At 43.7% G+C, this 27,178-nt stretch overlaps 1 protein-coding gene across 5 annotated transcripts in view; it reads right to left on the bottom strand.

Annotated features, from left to right (window-relative positions):
• Window positions 1-27,178, bottom strand: part of Satb2 (SATB homeobox 2) — a 177,679-nt gene that overhangs the window by 143,937 nt on the left and 6,564 nt on the right. For 2 of the 5 annotated variants that reach the window (XM_028886126.2, XM_028886141.2), the window contains exons 3-4: window positions 24,478-24,726; window positions 3,190-3,366 (exon numbers count right to left, since the gene is read on the bottom strand). In XM_028886126.2, the coding sequence (XP_028741959.1) occupies window positions 3,190-3,366; window positions 24,478-24,667 (367 nt within the window). In that variant the 5' untranslated portion in view covers window positions 24,668-24,726. Of the gene's footprint in view, window positions 1-3,189; window positions 3,367-24,477; window positions 24,727-25,990; window positions 26,194-27,178 lie in introns of those variants that run through there. The other 3 variants (XM_028886117.2, XM_037210404.1, XM_028886110.2) reach the window with 3 other exon arrangements.

The raw sequence follows: 27,178 nt of genomic DNA, 5'->3' as shown, positions 1-27,178 counted from the left end.
GTGAACTGAAGACGAGAGAAAGGGGGCTCTAATGAGCCCCAACCAACACTCTAAGGCCTTGGATGCGGAGCTATGGGCTCACAGTCTACCAGACAGTGCAGACATCAGCTCTCTACATACGTACAACAGCAGGTCCAGATGAAGCCTGCATTTCACTGAGAGTCACGCAGTTAGTGGTGTGTGTGTTGGTAAATGGAAAGGATAAGTCAGCTAGAAACACAGTTCCTGTGATTTATGACAGTGTCTGGTGCCTTTTTCTCTAGTGCCGATAGCCAGCATTTAAATAAATATTTTGTGAACATGGGACGGGGAATCTCTGGACTCTGTTTCAGTGGATTTGCTATTTCCCTTTAAGCAGCAAATAAATAAAAAAATATTTGCAGCTCACTTGGAGGGAATACTCGCTCAGTGAAAGAAATTGACAATCTCATGCTTACAGAAGCATGGGTACACCCCTGATTGGGACTTGATGGGTACATCCCTGATGTCTGGGACTTGAACATCATTCCAAAACCATGCTGAAAACATATTTGCTCTTTTACAGGCATCTAAACTGCTCCTTCAGGTCAATCAGTGAGAGGCTTCTCTTGTCATGTCAAAATAAAAAAAAAATCATTTCTCAAGAGCATAAGATTTTTAAAAGATACAAGCAACCCACCATCCATGTAGCCTATGTCTCTCTCATATTGCCAGCATGGGAAGACAAAACTCAGGGACATTGCAATTCCTTTACCAGTGGACCAGCCAGAAGGTGACCTTGGGAGAATTACAAAATCATAGAAAAACCAGAACAAAAGCAAAGAAAGAAAATAAAAGGCGCATATATGAAACCTTCTGCCTAAGTCATAAGACACCAGGTTTAGTCCTCCGTATTCTTCTAGACTGGCTGTGCTCTTTGTCTGATTCATAAATCGCCTGCCTCCTGAAGCACGTCATGGAAGTTGTAATAAGAGGGCAGCAAGCTTCCTGCTCCTCATCATCTGAATGACAACGGAGACCTAAGACGTCCATTCAGAGAAATGAACGGATGAACAATCCTGTTTTTCCATTTACCCCAAACAGATCTTCTAATCATCTAAATGACAAGAAAGATCTAATATATTTGTTTATATTTATTCAAAAAATGTTATTCAACTACAAGATTCTCCACTTATCCATAATAGGTGTATTTGACCTCCTAATCGGCAGGAAGACAAGGGGGAATGAATAACATCTTTTCAAAATTCAAACAAGTCTAAGTTTTTCCACTTATTCAAAAACAAGTCACCAGCTTAAGAAAAAAATAAACTGATTTTTTTTAAGTCTGTGGGGTTTATAGTGATAAACCTTTTCCCCACACCATAAAGTATTGATCTAGACAGTGTTTTTGATGAGTTGATTCAACACACACACACACACACACAAAAAAAAAAAAAAAACTGTAAATATGTAGTACTTTTTTTAACCTTAGTTTTCAGAAACTTTAGCAAGCAAATAATTGTTTTTGGCATGTTCCCTCTTTACTGCTCCGGACGGACAATCGTCACTGCTTGCAGGGCCCACCTTGGTGAGTAGAGCTCTCAGTCCACATCCCCAGAAGTCAGTGGGGCTCCCCGGGGTGGACTTCCTGAGAGCCCCTTTCCTCGGCGTGTGCCAAGAATCAAATCTTGGCCACTTAGTGCGCCTGGTTCCACAGGTGAGCTCGTGATGCGCCCAGCAGCCATGCTAACTGAGACGGATAGCCCTGTCAAACAGGAAGCTGGCACGCCAGGATGCAGGCGGTGGGCATACAATGACCTTTACAGTCGAAGAAAAGCATCCCGACAATGGCATGAAAGTTTACGGGGACAGGGAGAGGGTTCTTCTATTTTGTTTGGGCACACATCACGGGAAATGAAAGCGGTAGTGCCCAGCATGCAGGTCATCAGGGATCACATCCTGAGTCCCTCCCACAAGAAAGAAAGGTGTCCGGGAAGGGAAACACCGCCCTCCACCACACTGCTCTGAGAGCGATCGGTGGGCCTCAGAGTCCAGCTGCCGTCCCTGCACCAAGCCTGGCCACGTGCAGGATGCAGGCAGTAGGGAGACACACAGGACATGGGTGTGGGCTACACTCACCTGGGGAGACATTCTTGACCACCCTGGAAGAACTAAGCTATGACTTCAACAAAGTCTCCTTTTTAAAAGACACTAATGTGTTTATACAATCAGAGGGAAGAGCTTGGAAGTCTGAGTCCTGTGTCCTTGGTTTCTGCATTTTTATAACTCTATTAACACCTGCTCCCCCACCCCTTGAAGCCTTATTAGAACCACTAAAGTCAACTGATCTCTCTTAAGAATGACATGAAGTCAGACTCAAGACACAGCAAGAATTCTTGGGACCCACAGGAAGGTTAAGTAAACATGGTAAGACAGGAAATTAGCATAGAAAGTGAGACCAGGATGTTATAAATTTCTCACCTTTATTTATAACCATTATCATAAACTATTCATTCAGTCATTTCATCTGAAAAACAAGGATAATAATTCTACCGGCTCAAGTTCTTTCCCATTATTCGAGGTTTGAGGAATGCTGTTATTATTTGTTTTGCCTAGTCTTTGGCATAAAAGAACAATGAACTATGCTTCGAAAAGAAACAAGAGACACTCACATAAGCTCCTCGGTATTACCAAAATAATTATGCAACTTGAGTAGTTAATTAAATAGGTAAAAAGGAGTGATTACAAAGAAAGTGATTTTTTTTTTAATGAATGGACCACATCAAAACTGTAGAGCTGTTTTTCAAAGGTACAGAAGATGCGACTGCTTCTCTGTTTAATTAAAACCTGATGGCCAACTGCAGAAACCATAGGCCCAAGGCAGCAAATAAATACATTTCATATGCTTATAAATCATATATTAAAGTTTGGATAAGTCAGGGGTCAAATAGCTCAGCACTAGCCCTGAGAACACCAATTTGCTGACTTAGCAAAAATACCCGAGTTATGAATGCAAAACACCATGCCGGTTGCTTTGAAATGCAAGTTGATTTGGGTGGCTCTCGAGGTGCTGGTCAAATGCTTCACAGAATGGGAAAACAAGGTTCTGCAGGACTGCTGTTGCCTGCTGTCAAATGCAGCCCGGTGTTCTGCAGCCCTTGTTTGGGGGAACCTATCCTTCCTCAGATCATACAGGAGGCTGGGGAGGAGGAAAGAGAGATGAAGGAATACCTTGGGCCTGAGCTGCAGAGCTGTGGGAATACCCCAGGGCCAGAAGCGCGGTCTCCACCAGCTGGCTAAAAAGCACATCTTTTCGCACCAAGACGAACTCGGCGTGTTCTTCTCTGTTGTCATATTCAAGAGAGCCGTCCAACTGCTCCACCACACAGAAGACAGGAATCATCAAACCTGCGAGGACACAACCCAACAGCAAAAACACGGGTGTTACCAGGCAATCCGGACCACCAGGACGAGAGCGAAGGCGGCTGTGCAAGCTAGTCAGCTAGGTTCAGGGATAGGGTGGGATGAACAGGCCTGACCGTTTACCAGCCCCACGTAAGCCTACAGGTGAGGACAGCAGTCGTCTCTATAATGGCTACCCTATTGAAGTAGCATTGCTGAGGGCAGGGGCAGAAGCAGGGGCAGAAGACCTCCAATCCCAGTGACTAAAAGGTAGACTATACCAATCAGAGGTGTCTTTAACACATGGCCCAGTCGAGGGGACCGTCTACTGTTATCATCACTACCTAGCACTGGCATTCTCAGGTCAGCTCTGCTTTGGTCTACAATTTTATTTTCAAGTTGTTCATCTACAGCACCCAACAGGGAGGCATGTTAGACTTGCAGGCCGGAGATGCTATGTGACTGTATATAGGAAAGTCAACAGGAATTCAAAAGAAGTCCTCTCCTAGGCTTTTTTCTTTTTTTAATCTCAATAAACAACCCATCAAGTGAGTCTGAAAAAAATACAGATCATGAAAATCTCAACTAATGTTTAACTAATATAAAACATACAGCTTCATCTCCTTGGAAGTATTTGATACATGAACACAAGTTACCCCTGGAAAGAGTACTTTCCAGTGTTTGCAGAGTAGAAAACATAAACTACCCTAAAGAATAAAGCAAATTAGACTATTTGAAAATCTGTTGAAATCTGTTGTCACTGAAATATTTCTCTGCTTTGTATCAAAGTGTGAAAAGCTTTAAAAATGTTTAATTCACCAAACATTTTTTAAACTTTTTTTTTATTTTTTAGAAAAAAAAAACACAGGCATTTAAATCTAAACATAGCCAAGACAGAAGAAGATCAAAGATTCACCAATGTACAAGTAATAAACATGGACTCTGCCCCATGTAATTCACACAAATTAGTACATTCTGGAATGAGGGTCTGCTCTGGGTCTTTTCTTTGTGCAACAAAACACAAATGTTATGAAGGATACATGGGCAGGCAGAGGGAGAGCTGGAGGGTGTGGTGGTCTTGGTACAGACCCTCCATAATGAAAACAAGACCTCTATGAAATGACTAGGAATGGGCCCAATGCACAGAACACAGAGAGGGCTCCCAGAAGCCCTCCTGTTCTGACCCTAGGTGCCTCCTGACTTCACTGGGATCTGGAAAGCAGAGAGGAGAGGCAGACACTCCGCAGACTCCTAGGCCATAGATCTAGGGTTTTGTTCTAAAGATAATACAATGGTGCAACCGGTTCCCATGTGCTAATTATTATTATTAAGATAATAAGTATTGGGTATAATTATTAAATATCATCATTATTAACAATAATCATACACATTAAGAACTGTTATCATTAAAGATCATGGTAATTATTATTAAGCCTGCACAACAGTCTAGCACGTCTCACCCCACCACACTTGGGCCATCTCTTGACTCAGTCATTATTCCCCACAGCAAATTCATTATGCTTAGAACAGCTTCGTGGAAACTCAGGTAACAGGGAGGCAGAGCAAACTTCAGGCAGAGAAGACAAATCAGCGTGGGGCTCCATAAAGTGCTGTTTTTCTCCGTTACCATCACTAGTTTATAAAGTATTTATTTATTTATGGGAGATTATTCCCAAATATATTTAAGACACACAAAGAATAATACAGATCAGATATCTTCCACATTCTCTTTCCATCATTCACTTGTATAGTATTTATTCATTATACTTACTAAGGCCAGGTATCACCCACCACTCCACAGATATAGGTAAGAACAAGTCTCCTATGGCTTCTGCCCACACTGCAGCTGGAAGCACTGTAAAACCTTCCTAGGCAAGCATAATGGCATTTTACACAAGCCATCCAGAAGAGCCCTTCCCAGCACGGATACCCCCATTTAGACCTTTTAACTCTTACATACTGGAATATGATCTTTGTCAAAGGAAGCAGACTCATTTCTACTGCTAGTGACTTAAGCATATGCACACACACAGCCACGTACCCAGTGGTGCCATAAGCTGCTTGGCCACTAATGCCTGTGTGTACATAGGTTTCAGTGCTGAAAATCCATGTGCAGTTCCTAATGTCAACATCTGAGTGTCACACATCTGGGGACCACAGATAAGGCCGTAAGCTAGCATTCACCCATGACTACAGTAAGTCTGAGACTAGCTGAAAAGACCCTATTCATTTCAAAGTAACAGTACAACCAGTTTATATATACAGAATATTACATTAAATTTCAGGGATCTATAATGTTTAAAAGACTTACATTTTATAATTGTCAATATGGGAACTATTTCCTATGCATTTTAGTTCAATGACTGAAGGGAGAAACTGTTGATCAGCATAACAGCAGTAATTCCTTCTAGTCAATCCCCTTATAGGTATCATCTACTTAAAAAAACAAGAAAGCCCAGTGGATAAAGTGCTTGCTGCAAGAATGAACCAGAGTTCAGATGCCCAGCACAATGTCAAAGCTGTATACAGTGGCATGTGTGTCGGTAACATCTGCACTGGGGGCCATGAAACTGGGATCTCTGAGACTCACTAGCCAGCCAGCTTAGCCCAAATGGGATCAATGGGATACCCTGCCTCAAAAAGTAAGGCGGGAAATGATAGAGGAAGACACCCAACATCAACTGTAAACCTACATATACACACAGGTCAAGCCACATGCATGCATGCGTGCACACACACACACACATCATAGTAGGCTGTATTTCATTACTCTAAAAATTAACCTAATAGTAGTACTTGATTGATTTAACAATTACGGTTTTATAATAAAATTCTATTACAGAAAAGGATAAGAAAAAATGATGCAATTACTAAAGACAATGTTGAAATAAGTAAAAAAAAAAACAGCAAAATAGTATAATTGACATGAAAATTAAGGCATGGGACTAAAAACCCTTTGAAAATAGGTCATTCCTAAGGTACACAAGCCATAAAAGGATGAATAGAAATGTGGACCCTAAAATGAAGTAATTACTCACTTGGTCCCACTACTATCCCCAAGCAAAGGATGAGAAAAAGATAGGTATGGTATTTGCAAAATACTTCAAAAAATAAGTTTAACAGTGGGAAGAATAAATAGAATAAGTTGAATAAAAAGCAACAGCATAGAACTCCACGAGTTCTAAATGGTCACAGAGAAAGAGAAAACACAGCGAGAGCTCTGGCCCTGGCCCTGGATTTGAGCTTATGGCATTATTTTTTTTTTATTGTAGCACAGACCCATTTCCAGATGATCAAGTGGAGAACTTTGGACCTTTTGATCCTAAGCCTTGTTAAGCCTTTTACAATTGCTGGAGGTAGGCAGGTAGTTTAATATGAGAACAGACACTTGGGCCCCAGCCATTTACTGAAAATCAAGACTAGCTCAGGCAAGTGAGACATACGCTGTCCTCTCTCCTCACAGACACAAAACAGGGCTCTCTCTCTTGGAGAAACGTGGCTGCCCGCCCTTGTTTGTTATGACGCTGAACGGGACAGAAGAACTGCACACACCATGCACAGTGTGGGTACACCGCTGCCCCGACACTGCCTGGTGACAGACAGGTGAGAAGATGGTTAAGTGTTATGACAAGCCCCGGGGTGGAGGGCAGCTGGCCCTCCAGTCAAACCCTGCTACTGTGTCAGTGACTGATCTGGAGCTCGCCAAGGCTCAAATCCTCCCAGCTAAAATGCAAATGAGTGTGCGTGTCTGTGTGTGTGTGTGTGTGTGTGTGTGTGTGTGTGTGTGTGTGTGTGTGATACATCTAGGTCATCTGAGATGCAGGTCTCAAACACACTACCTATTTTTCTTTTTTAAATATGAGTAATGATGTCCTTTTACAGAGGGGGAAAGACAATCATTTCTTCAATACTTTTTAGTAAGCATTGTTCCTGACACTAAAAAAGTATTTCTTCAACTAAAAATGGCACTAATAGTGACTGAACAAAGCCTATCACTGAATGGAACTAATGAAACTAATAATCACTGGACGGCTTATTATATAAACAAGAGTAACTGACAGCATTCAGTAGGCCCTCATGGCAAAAAGCACGGCCCCAGGTGGCTCCTCTTCAATTTATGGAGACATGCTCTCGGTATAAAATACTCTCGATTTTAATGACTTGTTGCCAAAAAAAAAAAAAAAAAAAGCAACCAAAGTCATTGCATTGTAAACATATTATAGAAAATGAATTGCATGTAGAAATAATATTTGAATAAACTGAATTAAACACACTGTTAAAATTAATGCTGTTTCTTTAGCTTGTTTTAAGTGGGGCCGTTAGTAATCACACAAGCACCTCGTATTATATTTCTGTCAGCTAACGCTGCTGTAAGCAATCTGCCAAACACCAACACACACAAGGGCTTCTCTCACACAGGACAAACTCCCCACAACACTGAGCCAAGTATGTGGCTGTCCTGAGCACTGCTGCCCCACCCACGTTAGTCAGGTAAGGATTTTTCCTTCGGGTTCCAGATCTTAGGTGACGTCAGAACTAAAGCCCTTCTCGTTTCCCTCCAGACTCCCGAATGCGGTTGCCTCTCTTCTACACTAAGCAAACCACAGACAGCCACTTGATTCCCAACGCTATGAATTAATTCTCCGTCCTTCTAAGGCTCTGCCACCCCCTTTTAGCGTTTGTGATCTTGAAGGGTTACTGCCAGGCATGCATGGACAAAATGAGAGGAACTAGTTAGTAGAATCTCCCAAGCTTGGAGTGTTTCGCCTCAGCAAGGAGAGAAGAAAGCCACCAACCCGAGATGTTCGTGGCGAGACGCTGCCACCCAGCTGGGGATGGACTCCGCCTGGCCACCGCGTCACACTGCCGGGCCCACCATGCAGCCCAGAGTGGATACCTTTACTTCCCCCTCGGATTTACCCTGTGTGAAAAGGTTATCATTGACCTCGGCTAATAAATGAAGAGTCGGCAATGATCAGAAAATGGCACAGCCCAGGAAGAGCAGATCAGCTCAGCCCATCTGAACCCCGATTTCTCTGGCACCATTCCGGACCCCGCCCACTCTGCCCCCTTCCACTGGCTGCACCCACTGAGCGGCCTGCGCTGCCGGTCCGGTGAATGTTTTGGGGACCTCCGTTTGTGGGTACCATGCTAGGCCTTAACCAGTTTCCAGAACCAACTTCTGTCCTTCGGGTATTACAGACGAGGAGAGAAAAAGAGTCGCCCCCAAGGGACGGACCCCACCCTCCTTCCTGGCCCCTCCGACTTCAGGCCATCCTCATTCTTGGAACTGCCCACACAATGACAGCAGCCGAAGTGATAGCAGGCCTGCCTGCCTTTCTGCCCCCTCGGGGCTCCTAAAGGCCACCCATTTCAGGAAAGAAGGCAGCCACAGGGCCACTCCTTGTCCTGGGGCCTTCATCTATCTGGTCCTTATCACCTAAGAAGGTCCAGGGCTAACTGGAGATTATAAGGGCTGTAGACAGAGCCGCTCCTATCTGTTCTTTGCATAAACTGAACCTGAAGGGAAATACCTCCATAATAGAGAAGTCCCAGACCAAACCCTGGGAAGACAGAAGCCGTTTACTAAGTGGACTTAATATGGGGCTTCCAAAGACTGAGAAGAAAGGAAGGGCCATCTTTTTCCTGTTACAATTTACTAGGAAAATAAAAGGGTTTGCTTGTATACTCTTCTCTCATTCTCTCTCTCTCTCATTCTCTCTCTCTCTCTCTCTCTCTCTCTCTCTCTCTCTCTCTCTCTCTCACACACACACACACACACACACACACACACACACACACACACAGTAAACTGGACAACATTCTATCCTTTTCTTCCTACCCTAAAACAATAAAGCAAAGTTTCAGTGCCAAGAATCACAACCAAAAACAGAAAACAAATCTAGAGTTCTCTTTTACCTCCTGGTTGGGGCCACGGCCACAATTTCAAAATGAACCAAACGTGTCTTTCCCACAGTACCTTGCTCTGGCCCTGTGGTGGCCTTTCCTCCTCTCTCAGGTATGACCTTCCGAGGTTAAGGTAGCCACATTCCAAGCCCAGCTGCGTGCTCCCCCGGGGGATGATGTGGAAATTTTCCGAGATTAATTGATAAAAAGATGTGACACTGTAGGTGTGGGGATACAGCTCAGGGGTAGAGCACTTAGCCAGCATGTGCAAGGCCTCCAGTTCAATCCTCTAGCAACATTTGTTTCAAAAAGACATTCAGTTTTGCTATGAATGGCCTTGTGATCACTTCACCTCTTCAGCTACACACCCAGGCCTCTCCTAATAAGGGAGACAGCGGAGAGGAACATCCCTGGGCTCCTGCAAACCTCAGGCACCGACTCACACAAACTTAAAATGGCTCCCACGGCCTGGCAGGCTGCAGTCTTCCGGGGCCACTGTCTGTGCGCACCCTGTGACTGACTGGAGCATCCGAGTGCACAGTGTGATTGTACTGCCACATTTCCTTCCAAGTAAGCCTGGTGGAGGAAAATGTCAGACAGTGTGCCACAAACTAGAAACGAAATGTTCATCAGCTGGAGGGGTAGAGGAAGTGCACCATTTGAGTACAAGGGAGGTCACCCAAGGGGCCACAGGTCCACCTGGGGCCTTGAAGGCTCCCTCCTGGTGCCTCGGGTGCCAGCGTTTCTTCCTGACCTTGGGTTGGTTTCACTTGTCCCTCAGACAGAGGTGGACAGCAGCCAGTTCTAGGAGGTCTACAGAGGGAGGGTCACTGTCAGCTCTGCAGAAACAACCCTGAGCAAACAAAGCCATATATACACAACAACCTGGTTTCTTCTCCGCCATGACTCAGGACTGGACCTCCATCCCCCGCAAACCCCCTGACAAGGAAAAGGTTCGACAATAAAATCTCTTAATGCATCTCCCACCCTCCCACTGTTTGGGAACACAAAGGGTTGAGAATGATTAGCAGGCAACATTTTACTCTCAGAATTATTTGGGGGTAAAATCAGATACTTTTTCAAGCCCTGACGCTGATGCTAACCTTAGGAATTTAGTGCTAAAGCAAGCCACGAGTAGGTGGGTATGGAGTATGGACACTGGCTCCTCCCAGGTTCAGTATGAGCCTCAGAAGGGCAGGACTAGCTGTAGCACCCTGTACCTCTGCTTCCAGGCTGGTTTTCGGGGTTAGACATCACAACTCAACCTGAACTAAGTCTGCAGAACGAAGGGTCAACATCTCTCCACTAATTCCCACAGAAATTCAGTGGCAGGATCAAGTTAGAAGGCAGTTTGAAACCAAGACTTCACAGGCACACAGAAGGCATGCGGTGGTCACTTACCTAAGGAGGGAGTTACACCTGGGAACGCTGCCATGGCCAGCTGAACCCACGGAACTAAATCCCCGGATGTCAGTGACACCTGGCCTGTGGCTGGCTCAGAGAGAGGCCCAACTTTAGACAAATCTCCACTTTGCCACACCCCACCTCAAGCCTGACCTATGGTATGCTCAAAATAAACAGTGGTTCAGTTTACCAAAGTGCTAATTCCGTTGAGACGTTAATCAGCTCTATTAATAAGCAGTGTGGACTGTTCCCCCGGCCCCAAATATCCCAGCTGTCCAATTGTCAGCACCCCTGTGGGCCTCCTGCCCTGGAGAGAGCACAGGGAATACTTTCTAGGAAAAAGACAGACACAAGTGGATTCAGGAGCTGGTTTTTCCCTTGGGCAGAGGAAGCTGGCCAGACCACGAGGCCATGCGTGTCCACGGTGGGCAGAGATTGCTGGCGTCTGAACGAGGGCCTTGCAGTGGATCCTGTGTGACGCTGCGCTGGGCCCAGGGGCTGCAGATACCACACACCAGGCTCAGGGGCAGAGGCAGTGGGTCAGCAGTCCCAGCACGTCCTACACTGCAGGACGGCAGCATCCTCCTTAACTTCGGAAATTACAGAAAAGTTCAAACCCATGACATATGGCTTCAAGACACTTAATTCAAAACTAAAAAAAAAAAAAAATTAAAGAGTTCTTTTCGCCCTTGTTAAAATGTGCACATCAAAAGATTCACTGGGGTGTTAAGAGTGATTGCAGCATAGTTCAATAATATATGGATTCTTGTCTTCTGTCAAAATAAGATTTTACTCTGCAGGTAGGTTTCTAGGAGGGTAGGCTTTAAGACACATTTATGAGGACACGCATTTGTCTTTGCCCCTTCTCAAAACCGGGGGTACAAAAGCTATTTGCTACTTAGAGTCCCGAAGGTCGCAAGAAGGGAGTCGGCAAAAAATTTTCCTTATACTATTTGCTTCATTACTTTGAGTTTTGATCTCTGCCTAAGTATTAGTTCATCTAATTCAAACAATTCTTTTAAATCTTTGATTAATTTCTCCAGTGTGGTGTTAAGGAAAGGTTAACTGTGCTGAGGTTTTCCAGCAAGGAATTAATAAAGGAATCAAGCACTCACTCTCGATAAGACAAGACTACCTATATTTCTAGTGGGAATATTTCATGGCACAAGCATGTTTCCTTTAGGGAGTTTAACTCGGAAAAAAAAATTATTAAAAATTGAGATCAAGCACTGGTGGAAAGCCTCAAAGGAAATCATGAGAGTGGAAAGATTTCTATCAAATAAAAACTGAAAAGTAAAGTTTTTATATTAAAAAAAAAAGGTTTCTCCCTCAAAAAAAAAAAAATCTACTATGTTTAGGGTTCAAACAGCAAAACATTTATGGATATTTAACAGAAATGTAAAAGAAATGATCACTAGGAAATAAATGAATGAGGACTCCACAGAGCTGAGCCTCGGTGGCCAGCCAACCAGCACCCCCTTACCCAGGCCCTGACTCTCACTCATCTCCATCAAATGCCTGTGGGGAGGGGACAGGAACCAAGGCCAGACAAAAGAAGACCAGAATGCCACTAAGTCAGAATCATAGGGTGCATCTTCCAGTTCCCTCAGGGGACCGTGAGATCTCTGGCTTACAATGCAAAGGTCATTATTACTGTGACTTAGATGGAGTTAATAAAGCCAGGGAAACAGGCTCTGGGGGAGTACTTCCCAGACACAATATTTTAAGTACACATGTACCTGTGTAATTTACAGCAGGTATTTAATAAAAACAGAAGACTAGTATATTTTTTCTCTCTGTAGTTCTAAGACAGTCTCTTTATAATCTATGTATTTCTAAAAGAAAATATTAAATTTAATTACTTTTAAAAACTAGAGAAACTGTGTAAGCCCTGCCTATGAAACCCACTGAAATTCATTCCCGTTGCTTTGTTTTTCTGAGACACATTTTCACTCTCTAGCCCTAGATGGTCTGGTACTCACTAGGTAGAGCAAGCTAGTACCCCTGCCCCCCCCAAAAACAACTTGAGTGATTCTCCTGCCTCTGCCTCTCAAGTACTAGGATTACAGCAGGAGCCTCCAGGTCCAGCCTGACTGTGGTCAGTCAAAGGCTGCTGCCCAACAAAGGAACCATGTGATTCCATTTTTTTTAAACTGAAATGTTTCTAAAGTCTATGATTTGTTTCCTGAATTAAAAGTGAGATGCCTTGCCCTAAATAAAATATAAAATTCTACCTTCCTCCAAGCAAAAAGCCCTAGAACATTTCAGTAGTATTCCAGATATCTACATCTCAACTTGGAAAAAAAAAAATTCACTTCCCCTAGACTACTAGATTTAGAAAGTCATTTCTGAAGTCATTCCTAAGCCTCACGCTGAATCTTAGCATGCCGCACCTCAAGGCTACAGTTTCTAAACCACTCTAATCTCACAAGAATAACGCAAAATATCAAGCAGACAAGCCCAGCATTAAGGAGAGAAGGATTCTGTGTGGGGTTAGCTTACAAGCCTAGGTGCAGGTTTGTGGGCACACTACAGCAGGGCCGAGGGAAGAGCAAGGGTTCTGTCTCAGGACCACGCTGCCAGATCTGAATGAAGATGGGTGAAAAATGAACGCACATCCCAGCTCCCAGGAAGGCAAGCTCACCTCTCTATTTCATTGAGAGAAGAATAGACAACCAGATCTGTTTTCAAGACCAAGCCTGTGTTTATTATATATAAGGCTGGCTCTGAGGAAGGTGGCTTCCTGAGTCCTTCCATCAGAGAAGCAGAGAGCCGCATCTCAGAAGCCTTCTTGGGTGAAGAGGCATCATCTCTCTCAACCTTGCTTTCAAGCTATACATCAATCTTCAAGATAATTATGTTTGACAGAATAGAAGCTCTCGGCAGTTAACGTGTTTACAATAAATGCTTAGTTTGGGTACACGGACTGTATTTCAGTCTTACAAATATCAAACACAAACCTACAAGGGTCCCATTATGAGGCCGAGAATTATTTTGCTATAAATCTTTTTATTGGAGAGCCAAGGGCTTTACTTTGCAGCTTGTTTTCCATGCACCAACTGGAACAGTGTGAAGAGAGGTGCATTGATATCCCGGCCTCGTGCTAATTGGGATCTCGTACATTTCTACCAGACAGTTTACAGTCATCCTGAACATTCCGGTTGACTCCAGTTTCCCATGCCAGCAAAAAACACAAGCCAAATGATCCCACTAAAGGTGCATCACTCCCCATCATTCTTTTTCTCCCCAAATCTCTTGGGAACTAATGACCACTGGCAGACTTTCAATGGTAAGCTCCAGTTTCGGGTGGAGAGTATAAGTTAACCATAAAAAATGTGCTTAAGGCACAAACTTGCTATATGAATAAGCCTGTAAATGGGGTTAGTTTGGCTGAAAATTACCTAGACATTCATTTGAGAGGGGCAGAGGAAAAAAAAAAAAAACGGAATCACCTTATTTACCCTTGAAAAGTGACTACCTGAGTCTTCAACACGGAATGACTTCCCATCCCAAGAACAATTTTTTCTCCTTGGACTTCCTCGACAGAGGGTTCTGAGTCTCCTGATCCCATTTTGTCAAATCTAAGAGACAGAACCTTGTCTGACGGTGCCTTCTGACCTCAGTGAGGTCAGCAGGTCAGCACTCCCAGATCAGCCCACCTCTGCCTCCTGAGGGGCTGCTCTGCCATGGGCCACACCATCACTGACACTCTGGGAACGTGTTAGCCATGTCCTTTCATTTCCACTTACTATGTGATGAGATGTTAAGACAATTCAGTTCTAGCCTAGTATTAACATACAGAAAAGAGCATGTTAAGAATTCAGTGGAAGTGTATTTTCCAAAGTAAGATTGGAAAATTCAGTCATTTCAGACAGAGATTCAAATTTCTTTCCATCAATGTTACAACTGCAAGTAATATAAATAAAATAAAAGGTAACTCTCAGCTTCTAAAACAGTAGTCACTGGTTCATAGGTTCCACAATTTCATAAACAGGTAAGAAAGAGAAAAGAAAAATGTTTCCATTCCATTCTCAACTTCATTTCTTTCCTGTTATTATCAAAAGCACTGGTTTACAATGTGAACTAATGGGAAATTGTCTACATCACCTAAAATAATCATTCCTTTTTTAAAAATTAAAGATGCCCCTTCAAACCTTGACTACTTAATTGCTATTTGCTCAGGAGAAGAAGGAAAACCTTGAGAAGGTGGTTGTATGAAAGAAATGCCACTTTTTATTGTACAACAAAAATTCCCTCTGAGGCAAAAAGATGCTATGCCAAGTTCCACCCAGAATTAATGTTTAGGTTCCAACTGTAAAGCCCAGAAAAAAAAAAAAAAAACAGAACCACTAATAGATGCTTAAAGCTCAGTCCTGTTAGGTATATAAATGGAAAACTGAAAAACCTTTGCTGACAAAAGTATTTTAATGAAGGTGCTATTGATGAAATACTCTGCACTACATTAAAATTTTAAGCTTTTTTGGATTGTTCAATATAAATTCCCCTCCGAAGGGGATGATCCCCGGGCTGGACCAGGCTCCGGGACCCTCCACCACAGAATATACCACCAACCTCGATTCCTCATGCTGCAAGCTCACAGAAAGATCTTATCAAGTAATGACCTCAAGAAAATGTTTAGCAACTGATCAAAAAAAAATAGTCTCTTCTAAGCGTCTCAACCGAGTGCAAGCTTGGTCTGTCACTGTGCTAGCTAGGGGCCTTCAGAGCTGGAGTCGTCTGCTTCGGCATGAGAGGCGCTGGCCTAGCACCACTGCCATTACAGGTTTGCAGGCACTGTTAAGTTTCCCAGGAACAAATTCAACCCAGCGTGACAACTTAGATACTTGGCGGCTGCCTGCTGCTGCTATTCCCTCCTAGAAGTTACAAGTGAGGTCTGGGGGGGAGGGGGGCGACAAATGGATATGTGTAATAGTCCACAGGACTGAGAATGAAAGCCAGATGCTCTGCGTTCAAGTGACAGTCCACACTACCTGAGTGACAGCAGGTAACATCAAGACAAAGAAGTTCAGGCTCCGCCATGTTTAGGGAGAAGAAAGTCAGGTGTGGGTGGCCCTCAGTCTTCTCTCCAGTTATCCTCCTGAGGACTTTGGGAGGAGGAGCTGGCTGGGAGACCCCACCTAGCCCTTGCTTACATATGACAAGCTGTAGACATTTCTGTAGACATCTAGCTCCACAGATTAAAAGGGGTCACTTACACCTCAGGTAGAAGTCACGGAAACGTCATATCCTTAGGCAAAGCGCACACTTGTGGTGCCTTGCACAACCCCGTGGGCTTTTCTGTGGACTTCCCAGGGAAGGCAGGCCAATGCAGATCTCAGCTAATAAAACACCACAGAGGACGAGAAGCACTCTGGGTATTCTGCATCGTCTACAAGCCTAAAAATTTGTACACTGTGTGACAGGTCCACCTCATTTTTCTTAATGATGTTTTTATTATTCCTTCACTCAATTAAAGCAGAAATGGATATTGCATCTTCTGACTGTATAATTGTTATTGTAATCTGTTTTCGATCACTGCTTGGAAATGGGTCCAGAACAACATAAAGTCTCTACTGCCTCAGAAGACAAGTCATTTTCTTTTACTACGACACTTAAAGAGACATTTATCATGTGGCTCTGTTACCATCTTTAGATTATGACAAAAGAAAGTTTTGTTCTATTGACCAAAAATATAATGTTTCAAAAACACAGCAATTTTAAGAGTTTTATATGAATGAATGCAGTGTTCTAATAAGCTATCAGCAATATCAATTTTGGCTTTCTTTATTTGTATAAATACTAGAGCAGTGAAATGCTTAATTTTTATGCTGACATAATCAGAAAAATATTAAAATATGGTTTCCTTTTTTTACTATATGCCTTTGGTCATTTCTCTGGGGTCGTGTGGTTCTCTCTACAAAGAAAATATTTTCTTATGTAAAATAAGACGATCAGTAATGACAGAACTGATATACCCGTTTTCCAGCCATGTACCAAACCCAAGCAAGGACCTTCTGAAGGAAGAAAAGGGGAGACTGCCATTAATGTGCTGAAGCCCTAGCTGTTCCCGTGAATGCCTGCAAAGCCTGTCAGACTTCAGGGTTTTAGAAAACACTCTCTTATCTGGAACCCATTTCTACCCACATCTGTACAAGTCTTCACGCAAACAAAGACAGGCACTGAGCTCTGGGTAACCATGAGTGGGCAGCAAACACTGCTGGAAAACGCATCCACTTTTATAACAGCAGCTCGAAGTACTAGCCTCTTCCTTTAGGGTTTTTAATCTTTCTTCTTGTTAACTCCACAGTTTAACAGCCAGTTGTGCAAGGACAGAACTCTGTTGTGATAATAAGCCAACTGGTTAGGAGGAGAAATCATTTTGCCTCACACAGTAACTAGCAGGATCAGGAACAAGAAAAATTGAAAAGTAGGCTTCCTCGGAGGGTTTGACTAGAACAACAGCTAATGGCCATGCCTACTGGACACTGGCATGACTTGCTCAGAACTGGATTTCAAGGTTTACATTGTTGACACTTTCATTAATGTAGCTCTGGTTTGGTTTGCTCTGCTTTGCTTCCTTTTGCATTTTTACTCATTGCTCTCTACCTGGTAATTATAATATCCACTAGATTTGTCTTTTTATTATTACTATTATCGTTATTTTAGGTGAGCAAAAATTAGTGGGTTTCATCATGGAATCCTTACATACATCTATCATTGCACTTTGCCCTCCTTCTGGAACTTTCTTATTTTGGCTTTAGAGGTATAGGCATTAATTTTAAAATAGAAGCCATAAATTCAGTTGCCATAACTGCACATCTAAAACATATTTATATATTTACAGCTTCTAATCTGGCTTGTTGTTAATCTGCAATTAAGTAAAGCTTCACAAACAACAGCAAAAGACAGAGTAGATGACATTTTCTAATGCCTTTTGTGCCACCTAATTATACTTACTACAATTTTTTAATCATTTGCAATTAATAAATAAAATGATTCTGTTAATTAAATATATATATACACACATACCTAGTATACATATAGTGGTTGTGTTCCATGATTTTGAAAACACTATCATGGAATTTTTTGTTGTTAGTGTCTGCGGATTTTTGAGATAAAGTCTTGCTGTGTGGCGCAGACTGGACAGGAACTCAACGTTTGGTCCAGACTAGCCTCAAACTCAGTGTTAGTTCCCTGGCTTCAACCTTCCAAGTGCTGATATTACAGGCTTAAGGCACCATGCCCAATGTCACAGGACATTTTTACAGAAACACCATGGTCTGCCAGGCTTATGGAGTGCATTTCCACATAAAGGAAAGAAATACACTTTCAGTTGCTCATCAACAATAAAAGAACTAATGCTTCTTCGGAAAATGGAGACGAGCACAATGTAGGAGCTACACCTGGGCCTTCAAAAAAAAAAAGAAAACCCTGGAAGTCCTCATCTGACTTTTGTTTCAACGCACACCTCAACTGCACTCAGACGTTTACTTTGTCTCTGGAGATGCCAATCACTTTGTCCATAAGCAGCGGAATGATAAATCCTTCGTATTTAAAGGCCTGTTCCTAATACTTAAGACACTTTCAAAAGCTCTCCTCTACTTTAAAAATAAAAGAAATTCTCAGCTCACCTTCCTGGCTCGCTAAATTAATGCTGAAGAGCCTTGACGTCTGGAAGGGAGGAAAGATGTACACAATCAAAGCCAGAAGAGGGAAATCATTCCTTTTCAAATTGCCATGAAGAAAATAAGGAAACGAAAAGGCAAACTCTTCTCCATTTTTTTTCAGCTAAGTAGAAAGGTCTCCTACTCGAAACCATTTTCAGTTATCTCCCTCCCTCCCCCCCCCCTTTTTTTTTTCAAAAAATAATGAGTTAAAATGTATGGGCTCAATCCAACATTTCACTGCTGTTCCTGTTCTCGGGGAGCAGGGGGAAGGGACAGGCTGCCAAAGCTTCTGAGATGAGAGATTGGGCTGCTAATTTCCCGTTCACAAAATCTAAATTCTCCTTATGCATCTCTACAAGTCATGAAATAATATGAAACAGTACTATATCACTGCAAATTGAGACACTTTTATCAAAATAAAGAGTGACGATGCCAGCCTTTCATTTGTCATCTTCTCTTGTCACTTCTCACTGACAAACTGTTACACATACAACTTTTGTCAAATGCTCTGTCTTTAAATATGTTCCAAAACGCCGCTGTACCTCAGGATCAGGGGAGAGAAGGCATGAAAGCTACTGGAGTTGTACACATTTGTTACAGAGTTTTTCTAGAGCCTACTTATTAAGTAAAAATATATAACTATCTTAGTGATTTGCATGCTTCCTGCTAGGAAGACTGGCTTTTAGCATCCTGAAATAAAACAAGCTGTGGACATAGTTTATATACCAAATGAAGAATTATTCATTTTAATGGTAAGAACCTAGATCAATTTTTTATCTCAACAGAAACCCAAACACAACTCTCAAATGATATATGTCTCCAAAGAAAATGATGCAATATGGAATATATCTAACCCTGTTAATGTAGCATAGTTCTTAAATATTAATATAAACTGTTTTTCAATGCTGTCTTATTTTTGCAGATGAGGAGGAGGAAGAAGTCGCAACAGTGTTTCAAATTACCAAAGTAAAGCCATCCAGCCTCACAGCTCTCTTGCCAGCAGTCCCCCAAAAATTACCATAGTCTTGCCCCAAATAACTGATTTCCTTGTCCTTAAAATTATTCAAATTCCATATTCTTCAATTACTTAGAAATGATCATTAGTCTATTTTCTCTTCCTATGGAGAAAGAGAAATTTAAAAAGTGTCATCCTTGGAAACAGAGCTCTCTCCATTTCCCAATGTTGACAAGAAAAAAAAAAAAGAGTCAGTACAGGAAGGATGTGTAGGATGTCCAAACTGACTCTGCTGGTCACAACCTCTAGGAAATTAAGGTATTGCTTATTTTCTGCACCAGTTTAAAAAAAAACAGATGCTTAAGGGGCATCTCTGTAGTTTTAACACCACACACACACACACACACACACACACACACACACACACACACACACAGTCAGCCACTGCCGCAGATCTTCACTATATAATGGTCAGTGGGTTTCTGCTGATGGAACATGAAACTTCCAAAATTACTCGAAACACCAAATTACACTCAGGACTTTGAGGGGCGGATACCCTATGTTCTGTTTAATGTGTATGTTCCATTGCATATATTTTTTTTTAACCAAGTATGTCTTTATTTTAATGACAGGCCAAGGGCTAAAAACACTTTAGGGAAGAGCTATTTTTCTACCTCAGCAAAACTACAGAGGACATGTTAGACTGTTAGATGACCCCAGAGCCTAAGTTCACACTCTTCTTAAAAGACCTTAAACCTTTACATTTAAGAGTAATAATAGTGTAGATAGGAGAGGGAAGCCTTCTCTCTTGAAACATGGAGTCCTCCCTCCAGACATATGCTCCAACTACCAGTGTACCTTATGGCATTCATCCTTGGAAACAGAGCTCTCTCCATTTCCCAATGTTGACAATTCTATTTCTAAGTATTTTATACATTTCAATATTATATAAATATCTCTTACTCTTTCCTATCGACACTTCTCTCAGAAAGTAAAATTATTGCTCCTCTACAGCTAATAACGTGTCTACACCTGACCTGATCCACCTTTCCTTGACTCCTAATGGAAAAGGAAATGCTCCACGTGTAGACACTTAACGCTGACTGTTGTTGTGGTAGATGATGTCCGGCTCTAAACGAGGCCCTGCCTGACAATCTTGCTCACATTTGCGGCTGTTTGAATGGATCAAGAGTGTGCTGTATAATATGCTGTCCCCTTGAAGCAAGACAGCTGTGTTCTGGGGCAGGCCTGGAAGCAGGGGGAGCCATCTACTTCAGGCAGTTTTGCTATCAGGTAATCTCAGCCAGCAATTCTCCAATAAAATCCAGTGGTGTTTTTGTTTTTTTTTTTTTTTTTTCCAGCAAAATGTTTTTCTAAAAATACGCAGTTTTGTTTTTTTTTTTTTCCCAGAAGGAGCAGGTATTTCAATAAGACATTCCCAGGGTTTAAGTGCCACTTCCTCCCCGCAAAAAAAAAACTAGAACATTTAACACCCCCTTTTTAAAAAGCACTAAAAAATCATAGGAAAAAGAAAAATATCAAAAAGATTTCTGATGTTTAATGCCTATCAGCAAACACACCATCTGGTATAGCCAAGTGCTGTTCATTCAGTTTAAATAAAGCTGTCTGAAAGTTCTCCTTGAAGCCAAACAGGAAAAAGTGAAGATGCTTGGGTTAACAATGAATGGAGCACAATGGCTGGCGGAATGCTGTTCAAGTGCACTGGCCAGCCCCTCCAGCAGTCCAGGAAAAGCACACAGGCCTGGCCTCCTCTGCAAACTTCCCTGGCCCCACTTTCATTTTGGGCTGTAGGTCCCCTGGCTGGCAGAGGCATTCCACACAGCAGAATTGTTTTAGGGGCTCAGGGTCATCTGATTCTCAGTTAATTCATCTTTAATAATCTCTTCTTTTTCTAAGTCTTCAAATAGATCTCTAAGTTTTAATCAACAGTGTCGCGAATATAAATTTCCACCATTAATCATCCTTTTCCCAAATCCTTATGGAGTGAATTACTAGCTGAGAGGGGACGCCAGTTCTAGTGAGTGAATGTCACCCAGCAGGGACATAAAGCTGTCAGCACCATGGGGCTCTTGCCTGTCTAAACTCTCTCCCAGCCTTCATATGGTTTTTAAAGAGATATTAGCCTTTTTTTTCCCTCGAGGACCCTCTACAAAAGCTGACTGCCATATACATCCGAGCACTTACTTCTACCTCACTACATACACACTTTGAAAAACACAACATATGCCAGAGCAGCAACATCCCACAGAGCAAAAGTGATGTCGCCTGATGGCTTCTAAGGCTGACCACATTGTAAACAAGGCACTGAGTTTCTTCTTAAGAGACAACTTTAGGGCCTGGGAGGGAACACCCCCCCACACACACCTCAACTGGTTCAAACCAGACACTACGAGAATGCTCCCCCTTTCTGTATGAATATCTAAGTCTCATCAAAAATCCTAACAAGTTCCCACTCTTTCAAAAGGAGAACAGCAACAGAATTTAGTCTTGCAGCCAACCAAAAACATTTATCTGGCCCTGCTTGTCAAAAGCGGAGGGATAAATTGCTGTTTTACTGAGCAACCAATTAACGTAATGATTTCCCCTATTTCTGTGAGAAGAACAATTTTCAGGACGAACTCTAGAGAAACAAGGCATGTGCCCCCCACTACTGAGCTCTGTGTACATCTTCCCATCTTCACGGCCTGGACATAGTACAACAGGACCCGAAAATGATAATAAATGACTCAGCTATAAATATTTTTGCGGTTATCTATGTTTGTTTTATAAAGAAAATTCAACAAAAGATGTAGGACGGTAGAAAAACAATCTAATTTATATTTATCCTATGTTAAAAGAAAGAAGTTTTAATTAGGAAGTATTTCTAACTAGAAATAGACTTTGAACATTTTTTAAATTTGGAATATACATTTTGAAAAGGCTTGGCTTTCCTCCAGTCTATATATGATCATAGGTTTTAAAGAAATAAAATTATTAACATTATAGTATACATATGGAAACTTTATAAACTGAAGCCAACAAAATAATTATTAACATTCAATGAAAAAAGCTTCTCACTACAAAATTTTATATTCTAAGTTGTTATATTTTGAAGGTTCCTAAATTAATTTATTTCCAAAGGATCTCTAATACTAGAGAGAATTGAGCTTTCTTTGAAATAATATTTAAAAGTCCACTATACGCAAATACACTAAATACACTCTTGCTATTAAGTACTACAAATGTTATGTGTTAAGGTAAAATGCTGTCCTTTCACGTCCAGCTTGGGAGGCATCTAATAGGACCCTCACTATTTCTAAATTAAGTGGAGCCTCCAAGATAGTGACTAGAAGTTTATTGAAATAAATCTATTATTCTTCACAAAGGCAATAATTTTAGTGTCTATCAAATTTAGAGCCAGTGGTCAAATGCAACTATAATTTCAGAAAATCTGCAAAGGAACTACCATTCCACACTGAAGGTACCCTGACCAAGAAACTAAGACAGTTTCTTTCATAGTTCAATATGACATGATAGAAACTTTGTTAAAGGCCAGCATGATTTCTAACAGTTACATTCTAAACTGTGGAGAGACCTCAGAAAACTCAGCATGTGCAGTGAAGTAACAAAAGGAGACAGAAATTTTAGGTCCAAGATTTTTTCTTATATAAAAGGAGACTTTCAGAACACACTTTCTCCAAGGATTTCCAAAGCTGTTTGCACCGGACAGAAGCAGCATGTACAGCATCCTAAGCTTGGTCCTACTATCTGTGATGTATTTCTCTCCATTATGTACATATAGGTGATTATACAACAAGGCTCAATGCGTTCATGAACCCCACATTTGAAAAAATGAGTCACAGAGCAATCCGGCTCTTTTCTTTCTTTCTTCCTTCCTTCCTTTCTCTCTCTCTCTCTCTCTCTCTCTCTCTCTCTCTCTCTTTCTTTTTTGTCTCATTAAAAGTATATTTTCATATCTCTAAATGAGACTTTATAGAAGCCAGCTCATGCTTTCAAAACTTTAAAAATTGAGAGGAAGGCTCCTTCTCAAGAGAAATGTCCAATTAAAAGAATTAAGGAAAGCCATTCTTAATGTCTACCTACCACAAAAAAAATAGTAAAATAATTAAAAACAGAGAAGTGTCATCTTACTAAGTACATGGAGATGTTTCAAACTATTTACTCCAAAATTCAATGTACACCACATACACGGGGAGGTGGGACCTTATCACCAAGCTTTACCATGGATTTCTATCACTTTATGCTGGCCAACATAAAGAATTACATTAGACATATTGCTGCTGAAAACATCTGGGGTGAAGGGGAATCTTGGGCACAATACAATTAAAGGAATGATTTATCCCAGACAAAAAAAGTCTGAAAGCCATATAAAATTGTATATTTCATATTTAAGAGACAGCTAGTTAACTGGCCTGCGACCCAAAAAAAAAATATTTCAGTACTTAAAATTTTTCTCTGGTCTTATTTTGTAAGATTACTTTACTAACCACTTTTAAGGAAAGTATTTGTAGAAGTAATGAAAACATCAAAAGACTGTCTCTAAATGATACTTAAATCTTGGGTGGGGGAGCAGCAGGCTGCAAATAAAGCGGCTTGCTATTTTTCTCCCAATTCTCTTAATTCCTTACAAAGTTATAAATGCCTGCGTCTAAACTCTGCAGGCAACTTCAGCATCGAATCCGCTAAGACCATAATGGATTCCCGGTGATTCTTCCTTTTCCTAAAACGTATTTTTCTCTCAGCACTGTCCTGGCTACAGAACGCCAAAACCACTTGTCTGCCCCTGCTCTAGCCTGATGCTCCCGCCCTGCCCCACTGAAAGCAAGGCTTAGAAGCTCCAGCCCTACAACAGATCTGAGGCAAGGCAAAGGAGTTAAACACGAGAGAGCTCTCTAGGAAAATCTAGAAACAGTTAGCTGGCTGTGACACAGACCTGCCAACACCTCGGCACACGGTGGCAAAGTGCCCAAAAAATGCCACCCTCTGGGTAAACCACTTTCTTGTTTTAACTCGAGATGAAGCTACTACCAGTTGCGGAGAGGCGACTAGGGCATTATTTGGCAACCTGGATTTGACTTCCTGTAATCCTACACCGAAACAGCGCCTAATCAACCTGAACCCTGACACCTAGGCCATTATCACCCGGCCTCCGGCTGCGCGCACCTCCCAGCTCCAGGCTGTTACCTCCCACGGCCTTGGCCACCGCGCCGTTGGGCCTCCCGCGGGCTCCCATGGGGCTGCCGTTCTGCTCCAGCCGGGCCACCTTCACCGGGGGAGGCCCCTTGACATCGGGGCTGCCGCTCCTTCGGTCGGGGCTGTCCCGCAGACACGGGCTCTCGCTCCGCCGCTCCATGCTGCTCCGATTTGGAGACAAAGTTCCCACCGGCAGGTCGCAATAAAACGCGCAGGGACCTAGGGAGGGGGCGGAGGGGAGGGAAGGGGGAGGGAAAAAAAAAAGAGGGAAAACCGCTCACACACGTGATAGACGATCAGGCCAGTGGCAGAGCGCTGCACAGCAGCCACACAAACTTCCTCCCACGCTTCAGAAGGGTCCCGAAGGGTCCCGGGGTAGCGGGTCCCAGCCGTACACTGGAGGCCTCAAAGCTGCCCGGAACTGGAGGTGCTGAGACCTGCTCTGCCGCAGGTCCCCCAGAGTTAGCCCTCAATGGCATGGACAGAGTCGGAGCTCACAGCACTTAGTGCTCCATTCATAGCGGGCAGCGCTGGCATTAGCCCTTCTCCGATGGAGAGCCCCCCGCCCCCCACTTGGAGGGGAGGGGGGTCGGGGTTTTGAAATGAGAGTACTTCAGAGCAAGAGGTCCCCACCCGGCCTGGGAGGGAGCCAGGGCATACACGGATCCTTAAGCAAATTAATTGCTAGATAAATGTGCTGTGAATGGCCAGGCAGGAGCCAAAGACTTGATCAATAGATCCATGGAATCCCCGTTTTTTACCTTTATGGATCAAGTACGCGAGTACACTTGTGTACACACACATACACACACACACCCTCTGCACATAAAAAAAATTAACTATAATTCCACGGGAATGAGCATCCCAAACATTCTGAGGTTTGTAGAGACTATCCTCCATCACAAGATTACAATTATTATTTCGGAGAATTCTTATCTTCATCTGATCCGGAGTGCTTTTTTAAAAGCCAATAAGCATTAGAACATAAGAAAAGGAAATTTAGATCGCTGGGTGCAGGAGCAGCCCCCATTAATCCTAATTTCTAAATCTGGGAAGTTTTTCTCGGGGTCCTGAGGCGCGCAGCGCTCCACGCAGTTCTCCGCACTCTTCAATTTTAGAGGAGTGACCCGGAAGAAGGGAAAACACCTGATGAAACAGCGCCCGAATTGTCACTGGCACCCGCGAGAGGAAGCCCCGAATACACCTGGGGCGCTGAGAATCCTCCGGGGCGCTACGGACGCTGGAGAAGCCTAGTAGCCACGGGTACCGAAGAGACACGGTGGGGGTGACCGAGGGGGGGAAGGAAGAATGCAAGAGAGGTAGGGAGTGCGCCGACGGGTAGCGAGAGAGGGTTCCACGGCACTCCCCGGCTTCGCCTAGGGACGCCCGAGAGCCGGAGCCGCGATCAGCCGGGGAACTTAGCGCGCCCCGGGCTTCCCGAACTCCGGGCGCGGCGCGGGAGCCCTCGCCCCAGCGTACTTACTGCTCACGGTCTGTCTGAAACTTGGCTGGCTGGGGCTCTGTCCATGGAGCAAAAGTAGAGAATCCAGGGTGGAAAGTTTCTGGTGAGCTGCAGTTTTGTCCTAGTCTTCCTTTCTCTTTCCTCTTTCCCCTTTCCTTTTCCTCTTCCCCGGGTCCTAGTGTTTAAGGTCCTGGGTCAGGGTGTCTTCTGTTCCGAGATGGTTGTTATGATGATGGGGGGGTAGAGGGTGGGGGGGAGGAGGGAGGAGGAGGAGAGGGAAAGGAGGACTCCTCCTAAGGGGCACCCGAGCGAGCGGGGGAGGGGACGGCAGAGGAGGGGGAGAGAGGGGGCTGAAAGAGCCTTTCACACCTTCGGGAAGGAGACCGGTTCTGGAGAGGAGAAAGGGCTGAGGACTGGGAGGCTGCGGCGGCTGCCGGCTCCTACCGCCGCTAGCTCGAGAGGAGGCGCGGCCGGAGCCGCGGGGACCGTGCCACCAAGAACGGAGAAGGCGCCGAGACCCCCGGACCGCGCGCAAAGAGAAAAACGCGGCGGCCGCCCAAGCTGTCACCTCCAACCTCTCCCCTCGCGGCCGCCTCTGCCAGAAGCCAGAGCCGGACTCACTGACAAGCCGCAGAGAGAGACACACTGAGAGGGAGATGATTATTAGTTGCGTTGAGTCATCAGGCAAAGTGAGTCCTTTTGGGTTGTCCTCGGTTTCCGATTTCTCCCCCCCCCTCCCCCTTTCGGTCCCCAGATCTAGCGCCTTCAAAATAATAATTTGGGGTGGGGGTAGGGGAAGTCTCTGGGTTATTTCGGGATGGGAATGGGGGGGACGGATCTAAACCCAAGCCAGACTGGTCCACCGCAATGAAGGAGGGGAGTGGGGGGCGGGGAGGAGGGCTGGGGAGGTTGCGGGGGGAGGGGGGCCCCGCCTGGCAGGAAATTAAACATCAATCAATCAATCGCTGAGAGCACGGCGACCCAACGAGCCGGGCTGCGGAGGAGGCATAGGGATAGGCGAGGGGGTGGGAGGCAGGGAGAAAGGAGGAGGAAGGGGAGAGTCGGCGGTGGGAGCGGGGTGGCAAGGACCTCATGCACCGGGCGATGAAGGACGGATGGCTGAGGACTGAGTGCGGCGCGAGGCGGTGGCCACGGCCGGCGGATGGGTGCGTCTGGGCGCGGACGAACGCCAGGGCCCAGGGTCTGGTC

This window comes from Peromyscus leucopus, chromosome 13, assembly GCF_004664715.2.
Source record: "Peromyscus leucopus breed LL Stock chromosome 13, UCI_PerLeu_2.1, whole genome shotgun sequence".
Lineage (NCBI taxonomy): Eukaryota > Metazoa > Chordata > Mammalia > Rodentia > Cricetidae > Peromyscus > Peromyscus leucopus.
The sequence above is the reverse complement of the archived record's forward strand: the minus strand, read 5'-3'. Positions and strand labels throughout refer to the sequence as shown.